The 22,634-nt window shown below is 41.8% G+C and overlaps 2 protein-coding genes across 6 annotated transcripts in view; one reads left to right on the forward strand and one right to left on the reverse strand.

Annotated features, from left to right (window-relative positions):
* Nucleotides 1–22,634, forward strand: part of C3H8orf88 (chromosome 3 C8orf88 homolog) — a 242,820-nt gene that overhangs the window by 96,173 nt on the left and 124,013 nt on the right. The window lies entirely within an intron of this gene.
* Nucleotides 1–22,634, reverse strand: part of NECAB1 (N-terminal EF-hand calcium binding protein 1) — a 135,935-nt gene that overhangs the window by 57,050 nt on the left and 56,251 nt on the right. The window contains exons 4-5 of the mRNA XM_006266692.4: nucleotides 11,260–11,285; nucleotides 4,993–5,090 (exon numbers count right to left, since the gene is read on the reverse strand). Of these exons, the coding sequence (XP_006266754.2) occupies nucleotides 4,993–5,090; nucleotides 11,260–11,285 (124 nt within the window). The remainder of the gene's footprint in view (nucleotides 1–4,992; nucleotides 5,091–11,259; nucleotides 11,286–22,634) is intronic.

The raw sequence follows: 22,634 nt of genomic DNA on the forward strand, positions 1-22,634 counted from the left end.
TGAGTGGCACTATGTGTGCCCAGTGCTGCTCTAAGAAGTAGTCAGTACTGACAGCTTGACAGAGATGGTGGACTTGCTCTAAAGGCACACCACAAAACAGCTATGTGACACTTTTTCAGCGAAAGCTGATTTGGGAGTGAGTGCATAGGATGCGTTTTCTGGTCCCTAGAACAGACCAACATGATAGACATACCCTTTCTGCTGGAAGTGTATGTGATGCACTTCTCTACTTGCCTTTGATATATTGCTCATGATGGCAGTGCTACAAGTCTACTGATATTTATTAAGATTCATGCTAGAATCAGACGAGTCATTTGGAATATAGAAAAATAGAGCGGTATCTCTTTTAAATGGCTGAGCATTTTTGTTTAAAAAAATGTGAGGTTGATAGAATAGGTAAAAACTGTGTTCATGATGATGGTTATGACTCTTTCAATCTGTCTAATACAAAATGAAGGCTTTTCCTACCTTGGATTTTCTTCATTCAAATAGTACCTTGTGGGCAAGGGTTTCTGCACCCATGCGTATTAAGAAGCTTGCATATCTTAATAAATTGAAGCAAACAAGCAAGCAAAACAAACCTAAAACCTTGGAGGAATACTCACATTCCCTAGCCCAGTGCTAACTCGCCTGCTTCTGTAAACATTTTAACGTAATTGCATTCAAAATTCCCCCTTGTCATTCTCTCTAATATTATTGGACAGACACTATCTAGTTCTATTCCTTCATTCATCTTTAGCTAGTAGAATTACTTTAGCTCTTTGATCTGTCTTTTGATATTTCTGCATTCTGCATCAGTATCATACTCTTTTTGACCATCTCACTCCTTTCTCAGCTCAAAGGTATCAAAATTGTTTAGCAGTACCCCATATGTAAATGTGACACCATTTCTCTTAAGACTTTTTCTGTCCTCTATTGACTTCTTGATCATTCTACATTTTTACTGATAATCTCTTATGCCTTTTTTGTCATACTTGACTACTACGTTGTCCTTTATGATTTATACATTTTTCTTATCTGATTTCTCTCTCTTCAGAGTGGGCCATGTTCTGTGAAACACTCAAACTATATTTGAATAAAAAAAGTTTATACGTAAACGTTGTATAGCTCCATTACTGCACTGAAATTATACAGAAATTACATGGTAGGAGTCTGATCCTGACCCCACCCTTTACCCCTTTGGTGTCTACCACCACAAGAAAAATATGTATAATTGGAAATATGCTTGGTTGATGCACACAGCTTTTTAATTTTGGCTCAACTCCTGCAGTCTTTAGTCAAGCAAATTTCACATCAACCTCATTTGGAGTCCTGCCTGACTAAAGGTGGCAGAATTCTACAGGCAGAGAATATTTGCAAACTTAAACCAGGCATCTGTTCACAGAAGTGAAAGTGGGCATGTCTACAAGTGCATTTATGCTGGCTTAAATTTACTGTGCAGTAAGTTACTGAACAGTAAGTGGGAACAGGCCAGCATCTACACGTGCAGGAGTTAAAGTGCATTAACGCTGTGTGCGGACTGACTTGGGACTAAAGTTAGTTCCAAGTCAGTCTACGCACACAGTGTTACTGCGCAGTAAGGTATCTACATATGCGTTACTGCGCAGTAGGTATTTGGACATAAATTTGATACTTGCATGATTCAGTTATTAAATTTACTCTCAAGTCAGCATACGTCACCACATTTCCTGTGCAGTATGGGCATGCACATGTAGATGCACACCCATGCTGCACAGTAATTTCGGTTACTGTGCAGTAAATGCACACATGTAGATGTACCCACTGATGATGAAGTTCAGGAAACAAGGCAAAATATACAGTCAAAACACTTTCACTGTGATTCTTTGAGGCATGTCAAAGTAATACATATTTATATTTATGCATATGAATAATTTTCACTCATTCTGGTGTTGTCAAATTAAGCTTTAAAATGTGCAGGAAAACTAAACAAGGAATTATATGGGAAATCCAGATATTTGGACTCATTCAAACTCACTTCAGTTAGCTGACATTCTGAATAAGGAAGGGAATGAAAAACTTATTCACCAGTTAGGATTTTAGAATTTCTGATATGCTGATCTAGTGTTACTTTCCCATTGAAAACTGACATTTTTATCCCTCTACTTGGTTACCTTGACAACTGAGGTTGAACAGTTCTTCTAGTGGCCTGATCCTGTAGTCTGTCATGTAAAACACCCATCAAGTAAAGACCCTTCAATTTTGGGGAGGTCATGGGGGGTTGTCTGAAACTGTTTATCTGGCGTTAAATCCTGTGGATTGAGTGCATGATATAACAAATTGCTTATTGCTTGAAATAAATAGCTGAAGTTATAACTGAATGAGTTTCCAGTTGGAAAGGATGCCTGCCATCCTAGAAAATGGGAAGCTGTTTTAGGGACTGACTCTGAACTGCTGAGGTTCTTTAAGTCTCCACAATGTTTGGAGGAGTTGAAGGCTCTTGGCACCTCTTAGGAATGGACCCTTCATCTCCCATCCTGCCCAAGTAGAGCAGTCTGAAAAGAGTTTGATACCATATAATATATAGAAACCCCAAAGAATGCACTACAGAGCTCTCTGTTCCCATTGCTCCTCAACTTTTATTGTGTGTGAAAGCATGAAGACACTTATTATGTTTTTACCTTCACTGATAATACAATGACCGGTTAAAAATGTGTGTACCCCCTCACTGAGTTTGGGGGAGGAAGAGGTTTGTATTAAAAACGGGTTCATTCCTATTTGTTTTCTTTATAGAGAAGTTAGAACCAGATTAGCAGGAAAGGACCTACATGCCGTTCATGCCTTTGAAAGTCTCCTCAGATTTAGCTTGCTTTCTTTCTAAACTCTTTTTATGAAATCATGGTTTACTATGATTTTAATAATGCTCAAATTATTTGAGTATTAGAGGTGGAATGTATCCCAGGCTTTGGCTTCTTCCCAAACCGTTTGTAGGTAGTGATACTTGAAAAGTTTAAAATTTGGAATTGAGTGCTTTGGTTGTGTAGGCAGGTCACACAATATGCCTCTGCTTCCTGACCTGGATGAGTATAGCTTGCAGAACTGTATTTCTGATGTAAATACCAGTAAGTGTGAATTCAGAATTTGCATTCTTCTAAAATTAGTGTCAAAGTTGCCAGTGTGTGATGAATTCTTGCTAGCAGGCACTCCTTTAAAATCTCTGTGAATAGTGAGCATAACGTTTGTTTGACTATGTTCAGATCCTCCACCTACAAATTGGAGTTAATCTTTTAAACCATTTTTGCAGCATTTCTAGGCTCTTGTCTTTTCAACTTTTAAGAGGACTGTCAATCTTTATATCCCCACAGAAAGGATAAAGCACCAACCATGACTCTGAAGTCAGCAAGATAATGTTCTAGACAAGTGCAGTAGTGTTTCTAATTGGATTGCCTAGGAAGCCAAACATAACATTTATTAGTAAACCAAATATTCCTGTTTGTTTTAAGTAAATGCAATGCTGGCTTCACAACCGCTGTACTACTCTATTGAGACTCCTCCTATGTAGCTAATTCTCAATGCAATTCTTAAATTCAACATTCTTCCTATGTCCATAATTATCAAATGAGATATTCTTCCTTTTAGCACTGTTCTGTATGTGGCTAATTACTAGTTTATTTTAGGTGTATTGATAGCAAGACTAAATTCAGTTATTCCTTATTAATGGCTCAATCTGTGAGGGTGTTAAGTGTCCATAACTCATGTTGATTTCATTGTGAAATAAAAAGCAACCACAAGATGGTCAGCACCCCACTGGATCAAGCTCTAAATATATAAAAGCTTGCCAGGGTATTTTTGTTTCATAGTTCATTTAAATATATATCTATATATATACATAATGTAATCCTATAGAAGCCTTGATGCAAAAGATGACATCTTGACTAGGACTGGATGAGTTGTTTTTTTCAACAAATATCTTATGAATTTAAAAAGGTTACTTTGATTGTCCTCAGAGTACTGGCTGAATTTTGTTTTCAGGGCTAGATTCACAAAATTATACTGTTGGTAATGACCCTTTCCCAAAAGCCCAGGGACCAGGGTCAGGATTTGGGAGACCCAGGTTCAGTTTCCTTTTCTGCTTGAGTTGCTCTCAATTACTTTTGCTGAAAAGTGTTCCATTTTGCAGGGTATACTTCATGCTTTAGGGTATACTTCTGGCCAGACAGAAAGTGAGAGTGACTCTGCACTCCAGTGGTTAATGCACTCATCTGGGAAGTGCATATGTGGGTTCCCATCCATTGAATAATTACTTGTTCCTGTGTAAACGGAAGAGACTGAGACAAGCCAATACTGGAATACCCATTAGCACCGTCATTTCATTGTTAAAAATGCCTCAAATGACAATTAAACTCTTTAGTATGGGTCAAACAAAATGTTTCACTCAACCCAAAATGAAACTTTTGGGTTTTTCATTTCACTGAGAAAAACAAAAGCAAAAAAAAAAAGTTTTAATTCTGTCCAAACTGATTTTTTAAAATTCATTTGGTTTGAGGTGCAAATGGGGAAAAAAATCAATTATTTGTACAACCCTAAAAGTGGAAACAACATTCTGTAATTATGCATGTGATGAGAAGTCTCGCAGTTCTCTTTTCTATGTAATACTGCCATAGATGGGATGGAGAGATTATTGGGTAAAATTCTAAGAGGCCAGACTTGATCATAGCAGTTCTTACTGTCCATCTATGAACATATAATGTAAATGGTGGTTTTCAGCCCATCTTATAAACTAACACTACTAGGAGTGGAAGGCTATAATATTGGTTTATTCACAAATGTAATTTGGTATATATTGAAACTTTAAAATCTCTGCACCCATGACTTTAATGCTTTGATTTTGGCAAGCCTGTTCCTCATATAGTTTAGTAATAAAACAATAAAAATTTATAAATAATTATACCAGAATAATCAAATATCTAGTGCAACACAAACACAGTAGAGACTCAAGCAAAATATTGTATAGAAAATATAAATTCTGCCTACTTTTTTTGTTTTGTCCATCGCTTTCAGTATGGAAACATTAAGGTCTTCTAAAGCAGAGAGCACATTTTCATACTCTCCTAAGTGCTGAGAAAAATATTCTGAAAGAAGAAGAAAACATGACTCAAATGACCTTTCATGTAAGATTTTAGTTTAGACCCATCTAGCAAAATATATGAAGCAAATACCTGTCCTTGTTCTGAGTATAATGAGAAAATAAATTCTTCTGAAAGACTCCCTTTCAGAATGGAAAGAAATGACTGAACTTTTCCATGAAGTTCCATTTTATTAAGGAAAGAAACTTATGAAATTGTTTTTAGCAGCACTGTGTGCTCAGTGGAGGTAGCTGGCAAAATGAAGTGGATACAGCAGAGACTGTAAATCTAGAGCAGGCGTGGGCCAAATGCAGCCCACCAGGCCATTTCATCTGGCCCACAGGGCCCATAAAAGATTTAGAAAATTAATATATATCTGCCCCTGACTGCCTGTCATGCAGCCCTTGATGGCTTGCTGAAACTCAGTAAGTGGCCCTCCACCTGAAATAATTGCCCACCCCGATCTAGAGATACAGTATGTACTGACATTTTTGCTCATACTCAGTGTGTGCTTTACAGCTCACATAGTATCTTTATATACTTATCTTCGATTTTTAGTTTGAATTTTTTTTTATGTATGTGCCTTTTAAAAGTGCTTTGAGATCTATGGATGAAAAGTGCTCTATATAATGTTTTAGGGGTGTAGGTTGTAGCCGTGTTGGTCTAAGGACATAGGCAGAGAAGGTTCTTTGTGTAAATCTGATATCTTTTATTAGACTGACTCAAATAGTTGGAAAAATTCTTCTTAGCAAGCTTTTGGGCACAAATGCCCTTCGTCAGGCTGAGGAAGCATCTGCAGATGGTTCATGAAGAGCACAGATCATCTGCAGATGCTTCCTCAGCCTAACAAAGGGCATTTGTGCCTGCGAGCTTCCTAAGAAGAATTCTTCCAACTATCTGAGTTTGTCTAATAAAAGATACCGGATTTTCCTATATAATGTTTATTATTCTTTTTAAGTTGACGTTCATTGCTACTGCAAAACTAATCTCTAAAGTTATAAAAAATTATCAAGAAAATTGTGAGATACATGTATTGAGTTTTCTGAATTCTAGAGCAATTATTATTAACATACTTTATATAACATATGGCTGAGACTGGAGCTCAGAGACAGCTGTGTACACCAGAGTGAGGCATTCTAATGTGAAATTAGGGAACTATGGTCACCTTACATATTAGTCCTGATTCTGATATTATTTATGCTGTTATAAATCAGAAGTAATTTCACTCAAGTCACCAAGTGACAACAGCACTGGATTAAATGAGGACACCCACATCTGCAGATTAACCAGATTTCATAGATTCATTCATAGATTCATTGATTCCTGTCTTTTGAGTTGAGAGATTTTTTTTTTAATGAGTTCTCAGTTAAGCCATCACTTTTGGGCACTGTTATTATTTTTAGGTAACTCTGACCTTTATGGAAAAGACTGTGGATAAAGAAATAATGTGAAGTACCCATATTTGTCAGATTCTGTTTAATAGGGAAACTTAGCAGAAAGGACAAAAAGGAAAGCAACTGGACTACTGCAGCATAAAAGGGAAATATGCACTTGTAATAGAAATCCTGTTTATTCGGATCTGATTTATATTGGCGCTTGTTGGACCTGTCATGAAAGAAAATACAGTTACCATAGTATCAACAGATTTTTAGTGCTGCTTATATATAAACACAAAAAACTTCAAAAACCAGAAAATAAATAGAGAATACGAAGGTAAGTGCTTAGGGAAAATATAATGTAGCTGGAACCAGCAACAGGATGATATAATGCTTCAAGATTTAAATTAATATAGAGACTCTATGAGACAGATAAAGGAAGAGACATAATACTTGTAAACAAAGATACAGTGGTCACTACATAGTATATACAAAGCTCTAGGAGGAGAAAAAAGAATGGTAATTGGTCAACAAGAATCTGAGTTGGAAAAAGGATTCAGAGACTGTGTAGATTGCATACTGCTAATGTTGTTAAACACAGGGCATATCTACATGTACACTTGAATGCTCACCAAAAAGGCTCAGTAGGGCAGCCTCACATTGCAGGTATCAAATTTAATGCACATTAGGAAAAGCAAATTAATGAACATTTAGACATGCCCACAAAGATCTATTTCTAAATCCTAAAATATACAGCAGACCTAGAGGACGTTTTTATACGTCAGTGCCGCAGTGCCAGGTGCTTTGAAAAGTGCCTGGCACTGTGATGCTTGAAGTTGTATAACTGTAAAAATGCACGTCAGCACTGAGAAAATAGCAGCAGTGTGCTTTTGAACTAAAACACATCAGAGGTGCTTTCGTTCAAAAGCGCACCACTACCATTTTCTGTCCACTGACACCCATTTTGCTGCTTATACAACTGCACGCAGTGAGGCACAGTTCGCTTCAGCTTGTGTATGGATCTAAGCAGTGGATCTCCAGTGCACTGTGGGACAGAAAAGTATGTGTATATATGCCCTAATTGACAGTGGTATTAAGATTATTCAGCCCCTGTTCACAAGGGTTTCTTTTACAACTTTCTGAAATGATACTCTGTTTCATGACATCCCCTTATAACTATCCACTTTATAACAAGATCTCTGTATTTCAGAGTTCTTTGCTCTGGAGATTCCCATCATAAGAAGAGAGTAGTGTAATTATAAAGCTTAGTAACGACTGGCTCAGTTCTGATCCTGCTCACACTAGTGCAACTTGAGAGTAATTCCACTGAGGTCAGTGGGTGCGTCTACACATTCATTAATGCACCTTAGATACTGCACATTTGGTTTAGTACTTGCTTAATAAAGTACTAACTAAATGCGCAGTAACTACGGTTACTGCACAGTAGCGCCAGTGCATGGTTATTTTATGATGCTTACTGCACATCAGCCTAATAACACTGTGCAGTAGGCTATTAGCCTGGGTTTTAACTGCCATGCTACTCCATGGTGTTATTAGGTTAATGTGCAGTAAGCGTCTCGTGTAGATGCACCCAGTTATGCTGTCCTAGATCTAATATAAGTGAGAGAAGGATACAGAAAAGCAGTAATTTTGCCTTCATGAAGTTTGAGTTTAGAAAAAAAATCACATGGTGTGAATGTAAACTTAAATCAGGTGAAGTGAGAAATGACCAGCTGTGACAGAGCATGAAGTACATGGAGCAAAATACGAGAGTGAGGCAGAGTAGAAATAGATTATGAACTAGCACATATTTCACATTTTGAGATTATGTCTGAATTCAGAATGCATTAAATATGAAATAAAAGGAAAAAGCAGATATTTGCCATCTTTGCTGATCAGAAGAAGAGTGATGAAAGAGACCGTGAGAAATTCCGAAGCAGGATGAGAAAAGAGCCACATGAATTATAAAAACTAGTGAACCACCACACAGATTTTTCTTCATGGGGAGGAATAGCTTAGCAAAGAATCATCACAGTCACTGAAGCATAAGGTCTGGGTGAAGCTGGTGACTGAATGCAATTTTCCTTAGAATTAGATTATTTGAATTATTCTTCATAAAAATAAGTGGAATATACTGAGTTAACATCCTGGTTAACTACAGGCAGTCAAAAAGCCTGAGGCTGAATCAATTTAATCTAGGCAGCTTCCTCTAACCTGTGTAGGTTAAACCAATAGTCAACTAAACTGACATTCAGTTTTCAATCGGGAAAGGCAGGGGAAGGCCTGCACTGACCTAGGTCAGTAGGTTGGGGGTGCTACAGCACATCTCCCAGCCTCCTGGCCATTGCCAGCCCAGCCCAGTGTCCCCAAACCCCTGCTGTCCCCACACCGGAGGTTAAGAAGCCCCTTGTTTGGTGCTGGCTCATATGGAGGAGCCTCCCCTTGCCTGGGTTCCCCAACCCAGGCAGCCCTTGGGAACTGAGGGGCATTCAGCCCTGCCCCAGGAGGGAGAGAGGAGTCCTGTGGCCTTGTGCCTACCCATGCAGCCCTTGCCTTTGGGGGCACTGGAGCCCCTGCCTTTGGGGGCTTCTCTCCACCCCAGCCCAGGGTCCCTCAGCCCTGGGCAGCTCCAGGGAGCTGAGGGGAATTCTTCCCCTCCCCAGCCCCTTGCCCTAGCTGCTGTGAGTTTCAGGACTAACCCAGGGAGTGGAGGGATATTCTCCTGCTCCTCCCCAGCCGGTTTTGTGGGTCTGAGGCAAAACTAATACAAGGGAGCAAAGGAATTTCCCTCTGTTCCTCAAGGCAGGAGCTCCACAGTGCCCCCATGTGAGGCTGCATGGGGAGGCACTCAGCCTGGTGGACTTCTTCATCCCTCCTGTGGCAGCCACTGAAGCAATCAGCAGCTGGGAAGGGGGAGGGCTCCCAGTGCCTGAAAAGCCTCCACCACAGGGGCTTTCCCTCCCCCCACATGCTGTGTAGACCATGACTAGGAGGTCTGGGGGTCTGTTCCCCTGCCCCCCACCCCTATGGGCTGATGGACACAGGCAGGAAGCAGGCTAAGGAGCTGAGCAGTGAGGCAGTCCCTGCTCCACTGGAGCAGGCAGTATATCCCAGGGCTGCAAAGCATCCTGGGATGCTGGGGGTCTGAGTTAATTTGAACCAGGAAGGGAACTGGGTCAGAAGTTCCATAAACCGGTTTGACTTAAATCAATTAAGTCTGATACTACATCTAACCAGGTTTATCTTAAACTAGTTTTGATCATTTTGAAAGCAATTTATGTGCACTAAACTTATATTACAGGTTTAAACCAGTTCCTGATCACTTAAACTGGCTCGTGTGTAACTTCTCTCCCTAGCCCCTGAAAACAAAGATGCATTTTCATGGGAACAGAAAAATAAATAATGGAACAGTTGCTTAATTGCTAGCTTAAACACATGGCTATTATTTCTGCTTTTCAGTGCAGTAGGCTCAAAAGAATTCCGTTTCAGAATTCAAAAGACTGAGACAGAAAAGATAAGAAACTCACTGTTGGGAATTTATAAAAATGTATAAGAATGTTGGAAATATCAGATGTCACAAAAGTGGCTGATTGATGCATGTAATCACAGCTGACAAGAAAGACAAGATGCCTTCAAATCTTAAAGGTCAAACTCTATCCACATTTAACACCTGTGATCAGTTGGGCTATACAGGAATCTGCTTCCATGACTGTGATTACAGAACTGGGGTCTAAATAAGTGCCTGAGTAAGTGTAAAAAGTAGATCATTACCACTAAACTATATAAATCAAAGTTTTAAATAAATGGCAAATTCCCATTTTCTTCCATTTTTTCATCATTTTGATCAGATCCTCAACTAGTGTAAACCAACAGACCCCTATCGACAACAGAGGAGGATCAGGCCCTATTAGCAATTCATTGCAATTCACCACTTAAGGGATAGCTTATTCTTCTCATATTTAGTCAAAGTTGCATTAGACTCATGTATTGTGCTGTTCAAATGCCCATGGTATTTCACTGCGACCTGAAAAGTTTCCTATACTGTTGGCCCTGGGAAAATATAAGATTTTTCCTTATTATTCTCTGACATCTTTCTGTTCCCTCAGAAACAGGCAGGTTTTTTACAAGAATAACTGATGGTTTACTCTGCTGTCTGGATTAGCAGAACTTCTCTACCTGTGCACTTTTTACACTGAAAGAAGCATTACTAATTCAAATGCTTCTAAGCTAGCTAGACAGCAATAAAAAACCGGGCTTTCAAGGAAACACATCCATGACTGACAGCTCATAGGATGGTATAAATAAACAAGTTGTTGTTCCAAATTCTGCAGCCAGTGGGAGTTCTGTTCTTTATCTGTGTCAGAATTTGTGAAATTTGTTTTTTTTTCTTGATTAGCTAAGTTGGAGGTAAGTAAGTCACATGAAATACTGATTACACAGCCTTTTTCAAATAGCCTGAACATTTATACTTGTAAAAGTAATGGAATAATTGGGGAAAAGTTGTTCTACAATAAGCAAACCAAAGAAGTGTCTAGATTTTCAACACAGCAATGACAGAAATGCTTGAAAAACAGATTCATAAAGTATTTTGGCATGTTCTCTAGCAATGTATGTTTTACAAAATTCTCTAGTAGATTACAATTTAGACTTAACGATTTATTGATCTGTCTGCACTTTTTTCCTGGGAGTTCAGACACTGTAGTGCCTATAAATACTCACAGTGAGCAAGGAGAAAAATCAGCTCTAGTCACTTGATACATTCATTTGCATTAAGAACCTTTTACAGAAAGGGAACTTACCACATAGTTCTTCCGTGTCGAGATTGCTGCAAAGATAAGAATATAGAAATTTAATTGGTTTATCATTGTAGTCAGAGTGTTAGTAGTTTTGTTCTATTAATATGGAGCAAGCACTTAGTAAGAGTCAAAGAATGGATGTTTTAATAGGCAGCAAGAATATTCAGTTATAACAGTGAATGCCAAAATGGTTTTATGTTTCAGAGGTTTATCTAACTATTAGGGGCTGGGAGAAGACTTTCCTGAGGGTCAAATAATCCCACATCTGTCTCCTGTAGCAGGGGAGGAGACTTTGTCTCTTCCCCTAGGCCACTTTTTCCAGTTGTGGCCCACCCTGGGTCAGAGGCCGGTGGGCAGGTGCAGGATACAGGCATCAACCACAGACAGAGAGAGCACCCACAGCTGGCACTTGTCCCCTTGATATCATGGCGGAAGTGCCCGCAACCGATGTCCCCCACCACTGAATGCCACTGAACGCTGCCAAAGCCCCACATCCACAGGCTGGATCCAATGGCTCTGCGGGCCAAACCTGGCCCATGGGCTGTAGATTGCCAAGCCCTGTCCTACAGGGCTCTTCAGGCTTATATGTTCCTCGGTGTGTCTACACAAGACGCTATGTCACAGCAGCAATGAACTACGGTGATATAGCTCATTGCTATGGCGACGTAACATTGGTGGGAACAAACTGGGACACTGATGCTACTGCACATAAGCAATGAGTTAGGGTGATGTAGCATCTAAAAATAACCGTGTGCTGCCAGTACTGTGCAGTACTAAATGTGCAGTCGGGCATGTGTAGATGTGCCCCCTCTGAACATCAAAGGAAATAGGATACTGGACTAGGTGAGTCATGGGTCTGATCAAATATGTCCATTGTTTTGTTCCTATTTCCTGTCGTAAGCAGCTATATACAACCGGATAGCACTTTAAGTACTTAAAATATACTGTGAAGATTCCCAAGACATTTGGGCCTTAGAGACAGCAGTTTATCCAACGCTCGCAAGTTCTCTAGAGACAGATAAATCACACATTATTTTTGTGAGGTAGGTATTAAGCCCCTTCAATAGACTTTCAGACTAAGGAACATAGAGTTAGGTGACTTACCCAAGGTTATTGCATAGTGAGTCACCAATGAAACATAGAAGTCCTAAGGTCCTAGTTTCCACTGTGTTCATGAGACAACACTTCCTTGTTTTTTAAGATGGGAAAATCCACAGTGGGTCATTAAGTTCAGCCTTTGTATCGGTTCATCAAGACAGTGGGGATTTCTGCTTTGCAAAAGTAGCTACCAAGATGCTTTAACAGCTCTGTTCCCAGGCATCAGCTTTGACCTGTGGCTACAGTACCAATCCAATCCCTCCCTACCACTTCTCCTGGGAAAGCATCCCTTTGAAGGGGAAGTTTGGAATCATGAATTCAGTCAGCATGAACTTTTGCACAGAAAGCTATTCTGGTCTGGTGAGTGGTACTGAGGGATTGATACACATTACAGACTACCCCAGCCTCTCCTGCTTCCAACCTTCACTATCCCCTCTTCTTGTCCAAGGAAGAAATTGTCACAGGGATTGCAGGAGGCATTCTTTCTTAGGTTACCCCCTAACTAGAGATCAGTGGAATTTTTCATACTTCTGCTCAGGTCTTCAAGATGTACCCAGCACTTGTTAGAGCACAGATGTCAAACATACAGCTGGTGACCATAATTTGACCTGTGGAGCCATATGATCTGGGCCACAGGTTGCTATACCACCCCCATGTGCCAGTCCCCACCCCGCACACTACAGACAGCATGTGGGCTGGACACAGCACCGTGAGCTGCACACAGCACAGAGCACTGCATGATACTACATGATTTGGCCTTTGTGGACCACTACTACGTGATAGCCAGGGAGCCTGGTTTTCTCTGTTTAAAAATCCAAAAATCTCTGATTAAAGCCCCCCCCCCTCCCCCTCCCCGTGTTTTTGTGATTAAAAAGAAACAGTGATATATATATAAATATATATATAGGTATCAGTTGGACACAGTTGTATTGGTATATTTACAAATTTAAAGTAATTTGGAAGCCTACCAGTGCTTCAGTCATTATAATAAAATAAATTCTATGTGCCTATATACTTTGGCATTTGATTTTGGTTTCTTTATCATACAAAATCAGAGCTCCCCCTGCCCCCTTCACTCACCATGATGCAAGTCCAGCTATGGCTGTCCCCCTGCTGCTTTGTGGTGCTGAGCAGCCCTGATATGCCAGTGCCCCTCACTCCCAACCCACAGCTCCCTCCAGCCTTGCTGGTGCCCCTGACTTCCAATCTGCAGTCCTCCATCCCCGTCAGTGCCCCTCACTCCCGAACCACAGCCTCCTACCCCTACCAGTGCCCCTCACTCCCAACCCACAGCACCCCACCCCCAGCCCCACTGATGCCCCTCACTCCCGACATGTAGTTCCCGCTACCCACAAGTGCCCCTCACTCTCAACCCACTGCATGCACCCCCAGGCCCCAGCTCCCCAGTATGTGAGACAAGGCAGGGTGTGTGGGGCAGGGCGGGGGGTGGGGTGCCCAACCATACCAATGTGTTGGGGGTGGGATGTGTGCCCACCCAGATTTGTCTGTGCACAGTGGGCATAGAGTTGCAGCCTGATTGGACTGGTGGGAGCAAGAGCTGCCTCTGTGGCCCAGTGGGTGGGATCTGGCGTTGGAGGGGGAAGCAGAGCGGTGAGACTTGTTGCTGCCACTACCACTGCCAGGACCCCCGCAGCAGCTGTACTGCCAGCAGCATGAGGAATAATGGATTGAGGGACGCACTGCCCTCACCTCCTCCCTCCACCAACCACTCACACACCAGGCTGTGGCTCTACTCTGCTACCATGGGCTGGCTGCTGTCATTGCTGCCGCCACCACTCCTCTCAGGCTGCTTTCACTGCCTCCCACTCAACCTCCTTTCTGGGACAGAGCTGCAATCCGAGGAAAGCAGTGGCGGCAGCACCAGCCGGGCTATAACAGTGGAGTAGAGATGCAGCCTGGTGCATGAGCAGTCAGCAGCGGGAGGAAGTGAAGGCATCATGGCACTTCCTCAGTTCATTACTCCTTGCACTGCTGGTGGCGTGGGGGTCCCAGCGGCAGCAGCAACAGCAATGAGTCTCACCACCCCGCTCTGCCCTTCCACACTGGGTCCTGCCCAGTAAACCATGGAGGCAGCTCCTGGCCGTGCCAATCTGGCTAGGCTGCAGCCTTGAGTCCGCTATGGGCACAGAAATCTGGGGGACATGTGCCCCCCCACGCCCATCCAACATGTTGTCTATGTCTCCCCTGCCCTTCACGCACCACCTATGCCCCCCTCTGCCTTCCCCCACCTTGCCTAGGTGCTCCTCCCATGGAATTAGCTGCGGGGAGCTGCTCTCCACCCATTGCCAGGCTGTGACATTTTTCTGCAGCAGATGGAAAACCCAGATCCCTGATAATAACACTCCTTGTACTATGTACAGTGCCTGGTCCAGCCCACATGCTGTAGGCAGTGTGCGCTCTGTGCCAGCCCTACATGCCATATTCACAGCAAGCTCTGGGCGCAATGTGCTGCACATAGTGCACAGGGCTGAACTGTCTATGTCCCCTACACACAATACAGGAAGCCATCATGGGGTGCATGCTGCCTGCAGGGCACAAGCTGGACCTGGCACTGCATGCAGTACAGGCTGCATGAGGTGCCCAGACAGATCCCCAGTGCTGTCTGCAGTGCTGGGTCTAGACCTGTGCCAGCCCCAGAGGCTGGTGCATGCTGCATGCAGTGCACAGGCTTGACCCGGCACTGTGGGAGCTGCACAGAGGTTTGGTTTGGTTTGGTCTGATCAAGTCCAGTGCAACAATGCTCATCCGGCACATGGGCCCAGCTGAGTTTGAAACCCCTGTGTTAGAGGTAGGCTTAGGATTCCATCTTCATGGTTTACCCAACCAAATGCCAAGAAAATTAGTTTCTTTCCAGTGTGGGATTACAGAAGGTGTTTGGATTTCAGTACTAAACTGCATGCCTGATCGTTACATATACATAAAATACATAGACATAGACACATAAAATTCATGCCGCCTAGCCAGGTATTTTCTTCCCCTTAAATCTTTCCTGTTATCTCCCTCAAACTGACATGTTGTCCAATCCTCTTTCATTTGATGATAATTAATGTATTAGCATTTCTGCTCCATGGCAGCAAACTTTCATGGAAGTAAATGGAGCTTGCATAAGAGCATGTCTTCACTATGCATTTCTTCAGTGATGCATTGTGGAATGTTCTGTGCACGGTTGTGTTTTAATGAGCTGCAGAGATGGCTATCAAAACACAATGTTCTACACTGTACGCACATCACACAAGGAGAGCTGACCTGAGCTGACACTTGCTTATTGTATGTGTTTTTTCCCCTAAATTATTAATTTTTAAAATGTCTCCCTTGGATCTCTTTACAACACTTACAAGCTGCCGAGTCTGCAGCTGAAACCTTTATATAATGAGAGAAAATTACAGAAAGTGAAAGGCAGCTATTATAAGTAATTTGCCAGAAATTGAGGGTGTAAATCAGTGAAATACCAGTAATGCACTTACCACGGAAAACTAAAGAACCCAAATCAATTTAAGAACTAGGAGTTCAGCACACAGATGCCATTTTTTGTATCATATTGAAAAATAAAATCTAAATGCATACTGTGCCTGGCTGTTTACCCTACCTTCTACCTTAAATTTCATCCCCTTCTATTTTTCTCTGTTCTTTACTCCCTTACCTCCTTTGTAGCTCACACTTCTTTTTACCCTACTAGGTCAAGTAACCCACCAAACATCAGTCAGACATATAACATAATTAGGTTGGTAGGAGCTACAAATGCTTAAACAGATCACATATTTGAGCTTCATATTTCAATATTGCCAGTAGACGAATGTTGAGTGGCTGGTTATTGCTAGGGTTTTTCACCTTTAAAAATTTTTAATATTGATATTACATCACCAATTCATAGGAAGTTCACTTTCTACCCAAATAAGACCAAACTAGCTTCCTATAAATTGGTTTTGTGAATCCAGTTGTATTTATTTTTGAAAACTAAGTGTCACAGTATTACAGTCTGTGTGGTATAAAAAGCACAGGATACTTTGCTGATGTAAACAATATTTTCCACCTAAATTGTCAGTAGTTAAGTGTAACATAATTCCAACCTGATTGCCCCACGCTGTGTCTCCCCACAAAAGGCCTTGGACATGATATGGCCAAAGGCCTTGAAGACAATCACTGCAAAATGGAGTATATAAAGTACAAATATGTTCCAATCCAATTAAGCCTCACTTTTCAGGTCACAAGCCTCAAGGCTGATCAACTTATGGAGAGGAAGTCAAAGTAGCAGCCATTAGCCCACTTCAGTTTGTCCCTAAACAAAATGGAAGCTGTATTGTGTTAGCAGATCATCCCTGCTTGGCTCCTTAACTACGATTCCAGCTTCTACTATACAGTAAGCTGAGACTGTAAGAGCTCACAAACCCCTTTCTTATTTTAAATATCTTCTGTCATTTTGTTTTTTGTTTATATTAAATGAGAGACACCCCAGCCTTTTTATTTTTAGGCTGTGAAATGAACATATAGCTCTATATTAATACATATGTATAAACAGGGGCAGATCCAGGGGGTAAAGGGGTGCAGTTGCACTGCAACCCAAAGTTTAGAGCCAACTGCCTGGCAGTGGCAGCAGCATTTCTATTCAGGCAGCAGTGAGGGAGTCATCTGAACTCATACTTCACTGTAATGTACCTGATTCCTTCTAAACTCTTCAATCCACAGATACTATCAAACCTCTAGTTTTTTAAAGGTCTTATCTTTCCAGTAATCAAGCTATCCTTTCTTCTGAAATGCTGCTGTCAGTTAGCTGCTCCTGTTAATGTAGCTCCTATTTCACAAACCTGAACACTGGTTTTAACCCTAGCTAAAAACACTGACTCAGATGTAGAAATAACAGGCAGGGGGGGATGAGGCAGAGAGCAGAAAACAGAGCAGCAAACTAGATAAAAGAAAGTGATTGGAGTGGCACTTGGGGAGGGTGCAAGCCTAATTTATGCCAGACATGCCGAAAAGGTTGATTCCCCACAGTAGGCTTGAGGAAACCAGTGCACGTACCAGTGTTTCTCAACTAGTGTGGCACCCTGAAATCCCTTCAAGAGTGCCATAGGATGCCAAGCAGTGTTAACCCTGGTAAATGCGCAGACACGTTTCACAAGACAAACCTGGAGATTTCAAATAGGAATCCATAGTATGAAAAGCATTCTGCCCTGTTGTTGTTTTCCTAAGTTCTTTGCAGAAGAATTGCTCTATTATTTTCCTGTAGTAAAAAAAATGAGTGAAAGCTAAGAGCTTGTATTTTTCAAAGGGGTGCCCTTGGTTTAACACAGGGTGCCTGTGGTTTAACAACAGCCTTATGTTTACAAAGGCTGAGAACCATTGACATATACAACTGCCCTTCATTTCAGCTTCTTTATGGAAGCAGAGAGCTAAGAAGTTGAGTTTCTACTCAGAACACAGGCATATGTCACAACCTAAGGCCAAGGCACATGAAAGGCACTTATGGCCATAGGGGATCAACTATCACTGGCTATTTTTTCAATAGAAGCATGTGTACAGGAGAGAATCAGCAAGGAATACCACAAAGGTACGCACAAGATAGGAGAAGTAGAGACCAAGGGATACAAGAATGCACCACAAAAGCATGGGTAGCATGTGAGCTTTGGGGCTTTTTCATTTCAAGGAGAGTTATAGTTTTCCTATAGGAGATCATGTAAGGAATCTGTGGCAGAGCAGGTCCCATGTTAGTGTCGTAGTCACTGCATCATTTTCCTTTCTATTGCACCCGCACCCGTTCCCTGAGGTATTCAGTTGTTCTTGGTGTCATGTATGAGTTAAACAGTATGCTATGCCAGGCAGGGAGCCCATTATTTTGTACATCAGTGATTATTTCATGCTATCAGAATTAGTAATATGTTTCTTCAGATGGCAAAGTCACAAACAAACCTAGCCAACTGTATTCTTCACAAAAAGGCCTGGTGAGCTCCAGAATCCCAAGTGGGAGTGTAAAGGAGATTTAGAAATAGAGGAGAGAGACCCCACAACATAAGCTTAAGCCTGCAACTTAACACTCAAGTTTGCAGTGAGTAACTTTTCAGAACATCTATTAGTATGTGTACCAAGGAACGCCCTAGTTCAGACCTATGGTCTGGTAATGCTGAATGTAATATTTACAGTATCTTTGGAAGATTGGCAATCAGACTGCAGCAGTACAATCAATGTGATTTGTGATGAGCATCCTTCGGCACAGTGCATAGCAGAGTACATTCACATTACATCAGGACACTCATTTTCAGAATCTTTCCTCTAAATTTGCTGCCTATTAACTTCAAGATTTTTACATGCCTGATTTAGCCTCTCAAGCTCTCTTTTGTTAATGACACACAGTTAGTTTTTATAAGCCATTATAAGTATTCATTTTGAAAATTCCCCTATCACCACATAGCTGACCAGCCTATTATTCAAGAGCAATACAGTCTACAGTGAACCAAATTCAGGGAGGCTCGATCTGATACATCTGATTGTGAAATCTCCAGGATGGGGCCAAGATGCAACTTTACATAGCAGCTGGAGTGTATTCTTGGCTGTCTCTATAAGGGGCTGTAAGGGGCAGAAGGGCTGCCCAGAAAAGAGATCAGAAGTTCCACTGATTTAGTGCCTCTCTTGACTACACTTCACCAGAGCTCAGCAAATTTAGAGCTGCCTCTAGCCTCCAACAGAAAACCAGCATTTAGGATCTCCCTGGGGTGCAGAAAACTTTGCTTGCATAGGGAGATATAGTTTATACCTGCTTATTATAGGAAACCAGAATAACATAGACATAATGATATAGAGATTATGTAAGCAGACCTTTCATTGAAGACCATGAATATTGTTTTAAAGATTTTCATGAGCAAACATCATTTAGGCATTTCTCTCCAGGAACAATAGTCATGACAAATACAATGTGGGATCAAGAAAGGGGTAGGAAAGCAGCAGCACAGCGCACAAACAGCTGCTCCAATTTGGTGAATTGCACTTGAAGGACAACTTTTCAATAGTTCCATAAAATTTATGGGAAAAGTTGTACATAGATAACATTTGACAGTGAATAAACTAGCAAGAAAACAAACAATAAATCAGGTGGAACATGTTTTAATCTTCTGCACTTCAATTCCAGATACATTTTTCTGTCTTAAATTATTAAATACTGACTTGAATTGTTAGGTTAACTTGTAGGTAGGAATTGTAACTGAGCAATTCAGGAATTGTAATTGTGCAATCAGTGCAGTGTAAATGATACACTGCACTGATTCTAGCCCTCACTTTACAAGGCAACAATCCATAAGTTAGGGAAGAGAGAAAAATGTGGATAAAAAGGCAGGCTAGCTTTCAGGATGTCCTGAATCTTAAGGTCTCAATGAGCCACCAAAGCCAACAAAAACTGATACATAGGATGCTTGGAAAAGCTGGGATTATGAAATCCTCTAAGAATATTTTGCACAGCTGTGATGCTGATGTGGTTCTTTTGGATAGCTGTACAAATTACAAAAAAAGCAAGATGGGATTTTTTTATCTGAATAGGGGAAATACAGCTTAATATTGAGTAGACTCAAAAGGAAAAACTTCATAGCAGTTTAACAAACCAAAATGAAGCAATCCAGTTTGCAAATTAAAATGAAACATTTCGACTTTTCCAAATTGAATTTTTTTTGTAATTTCCGCTTTGTGAAAAAAATATTTGAAATTCCAACTTTGTTACCTGATTTAGGGTGACAACAAATACACTGAAATGTTGGAATTTCCTATAGGATAGAAATTCTGAATTCAGCTCAGTGCTCTGCTACTTGCAAAGAAGATGATGGACCTTGTTTCACTGTTCATGCTGGCATGATTCAGACTGAAAAAACAATTCTAGGTCTATAGCCACTGTTAAGTACTTTTTCAACGTTCCTATATGCAACAACTTTTTATAGGATCCTTGAGGCTCTTATTGGGTATATTTGGAGTCTCAATGACTAAACTGGATAGTCAGCTGCATAGTCATTGCTTCCTTACATATCCTTTGCTATAAGGAAGCAGGTTCAATTGCATATTAATTAGTGTACCTTTTTGTCTGAGGAAGTCTCTGTTCAACTCTGGTTTAGCGCCTATGCGGTTTAGAGCAGTTCATAGCCTACTATAATTTATGCCAGCTAGCAAGTGACCCAAAGGCTAGGGACAGACATTCAAAGAGCCTGAATTGATTCAATCTTTGCAGGTTAGTCTAACCTGGCTAGGCTGAACTGGTTTGTAACCAAACAGACATCCCAGAAACGCAGGCAAATGCCTGCAGTGGCTCAGGCTAGAAGCCAAGGGGCACCAGAGCAGCCCTTCCCTTGCACAATACTGAGCTGAGGGGGTGTGGCCAGGCTCAGAATGCTCTGATTAGCTCAGCAGGGAATTGATAACAGTGTTTTTCACCCAATTAAGAAAACAACAGAGGGACATTACCAGCTACCTGTTGATTCTGCCTGTTGATTCAGCACCGACTGTAGCCAGCATGTTGCTAGCAAATACACAGACGCCTCTCTTCAAGGCAGAGGGAAGCGGGGAATTCCTGTTTATCAGGGAGTGGTGAGGAGGAGGGAGACAAGCAGCCTACAGTCCCTGCTGTAGCTGCAGCCAGGGAGCAGAGGAGGGGCCTGCCCTTCTGTGGAGCAGAGAGCTCTGCCCAGCCCAGAGAGCATGCTGGGATGCTGGGGGAGTCTAGTTTATTTTAAATCAGCAAGGAGTCTGGGACAGACATTACATAAACCAGTTTGAGCCAAATCAGTTAAGTCTGATGTGACATTCAAGTTGATTCAGTCAGGTTTATCTCAAACCACTTTCAGCCATTTTCAAACTGGTTTATGTGCACTGAACATCTGTTCTGTTACAGGTTTAAACCAGTTTCTGATCACTTAAACTGGTTTATGCGTGTCCCTAGCCAAAGAGACTTCTTATCCTCTGGAGCTGTATTTCAATTCATTATGGGCTTGGGCCCATCCAGATACACTCTTAGCTCCTCTCCTATGGCATTGCCTGCAGAGGCTATGGGAAATAGCTTATTCATAGATTCATAGATGTTAGGGTCGGAAGGGACCTCACTAGATCATCGAGTCCGACCCCCTGCATAGGCAGGAAAGAGTGCTGGGTCTAGATGACCCCAGCTAGATGGCTATCTAACCTCCTCTTGAAGACCCCCAGGGTAGGGGAGAGCACCACCTCCCTTGGGCGCCCGTTCCAGACCTTGGCCACTCGAACTGTGAAGAAGTTCTTCCTAATGTCCAGTCTAAATCTGCTGTCTGCTAGCTTATGGCCATTATTTCTTGTAACCCCCAGGGGCGCCTTGGTGAGTAAAGCCTCACCAATTCCCTTCTGTGCCCCCATGATGAACTTATAGGCAGCCACAAGGTCTCCTCTCAACCTTCTCCTGCGGAGGCTGAGGAGGTCCAGGTGCCCCAGTCTCTCCTCATAGGGCTTGGCCTGCAAGCCCTTAACCATATGAGTGGCCCTTCTCTGGACCCTCTCCAGGTTATCCACATCCCTCTTGAAGTGCGGCACCCAAAATTGCATGCAGTATTCCAACTGCGGTCTGACCAGCGCCCGATAGAGGGGAATTATCACCTCCTTGGTTCTGTTCATCATGCATCTGCTGATGCACAATAAAGTGCCATTAGCTTTTCTGATGACTTCATCACACTGCCGACTCATGTTCATCTTGGAGTCCAGGGACAAGTACTTGTCACACACAGCTAATTGTCCCCGGAGAGCAGGGACAAGTAGCTGTGTCGCAAGGTGCACCACTGCTGCTTGTCCCCAGAGAACTAAATGTCCGTGCTCATCTAGACAAGGTCAATGACTCACTAAATCAAAACATACATCCAAACCAAATTTACTTGGAAATCTTTTTCCTCCCAAGAGGGGGAGATATGTGTGGTGAAGAGGACAAGCATAAACCAGAGTGTTGATGAGATGATTGTTGCTCTGGAAGGGAAGATAACTGCTAAGGAGGAACTATGAGGAACACAGTAGTTTTGGTTATAAGACCACCCTTGTCTTTGGATTTTAATCTTTCAAAGTTTTTTTCTGAACATACAGGGTTTTTTGGAAATTCCTCTAGCAAGTTTTGAGTTGCCAGAGTATGAGAAAATAAATAATTTTTGTTACCTTAAAAAGAGAGTCAAAATGTTTTTGTGCATTGATAACTCAAAAAGCATGGAGCTTTCAGGGCTTATTTCAGTGGAGCATTCAGGACCTTGCCACAAACCTTGTATAGCCATTAACACTCTTTTGCCTAC

The sequence above is a fragment of the Alligator mississippiensis genome, chromosome 3, assembly GCF_030867095.1.
Source record: "Alligator mississippiensis isolate rAllMis1 chromosome 3, rAllMis1, whole genome shotgun sequence".
In the NCBI taxonomy this organism is placed as follows: Eukaryota; Metazoa; Chordata; order Crocodylia; family Alligatoridae; genus Alligator; species Alligator mississippiensis.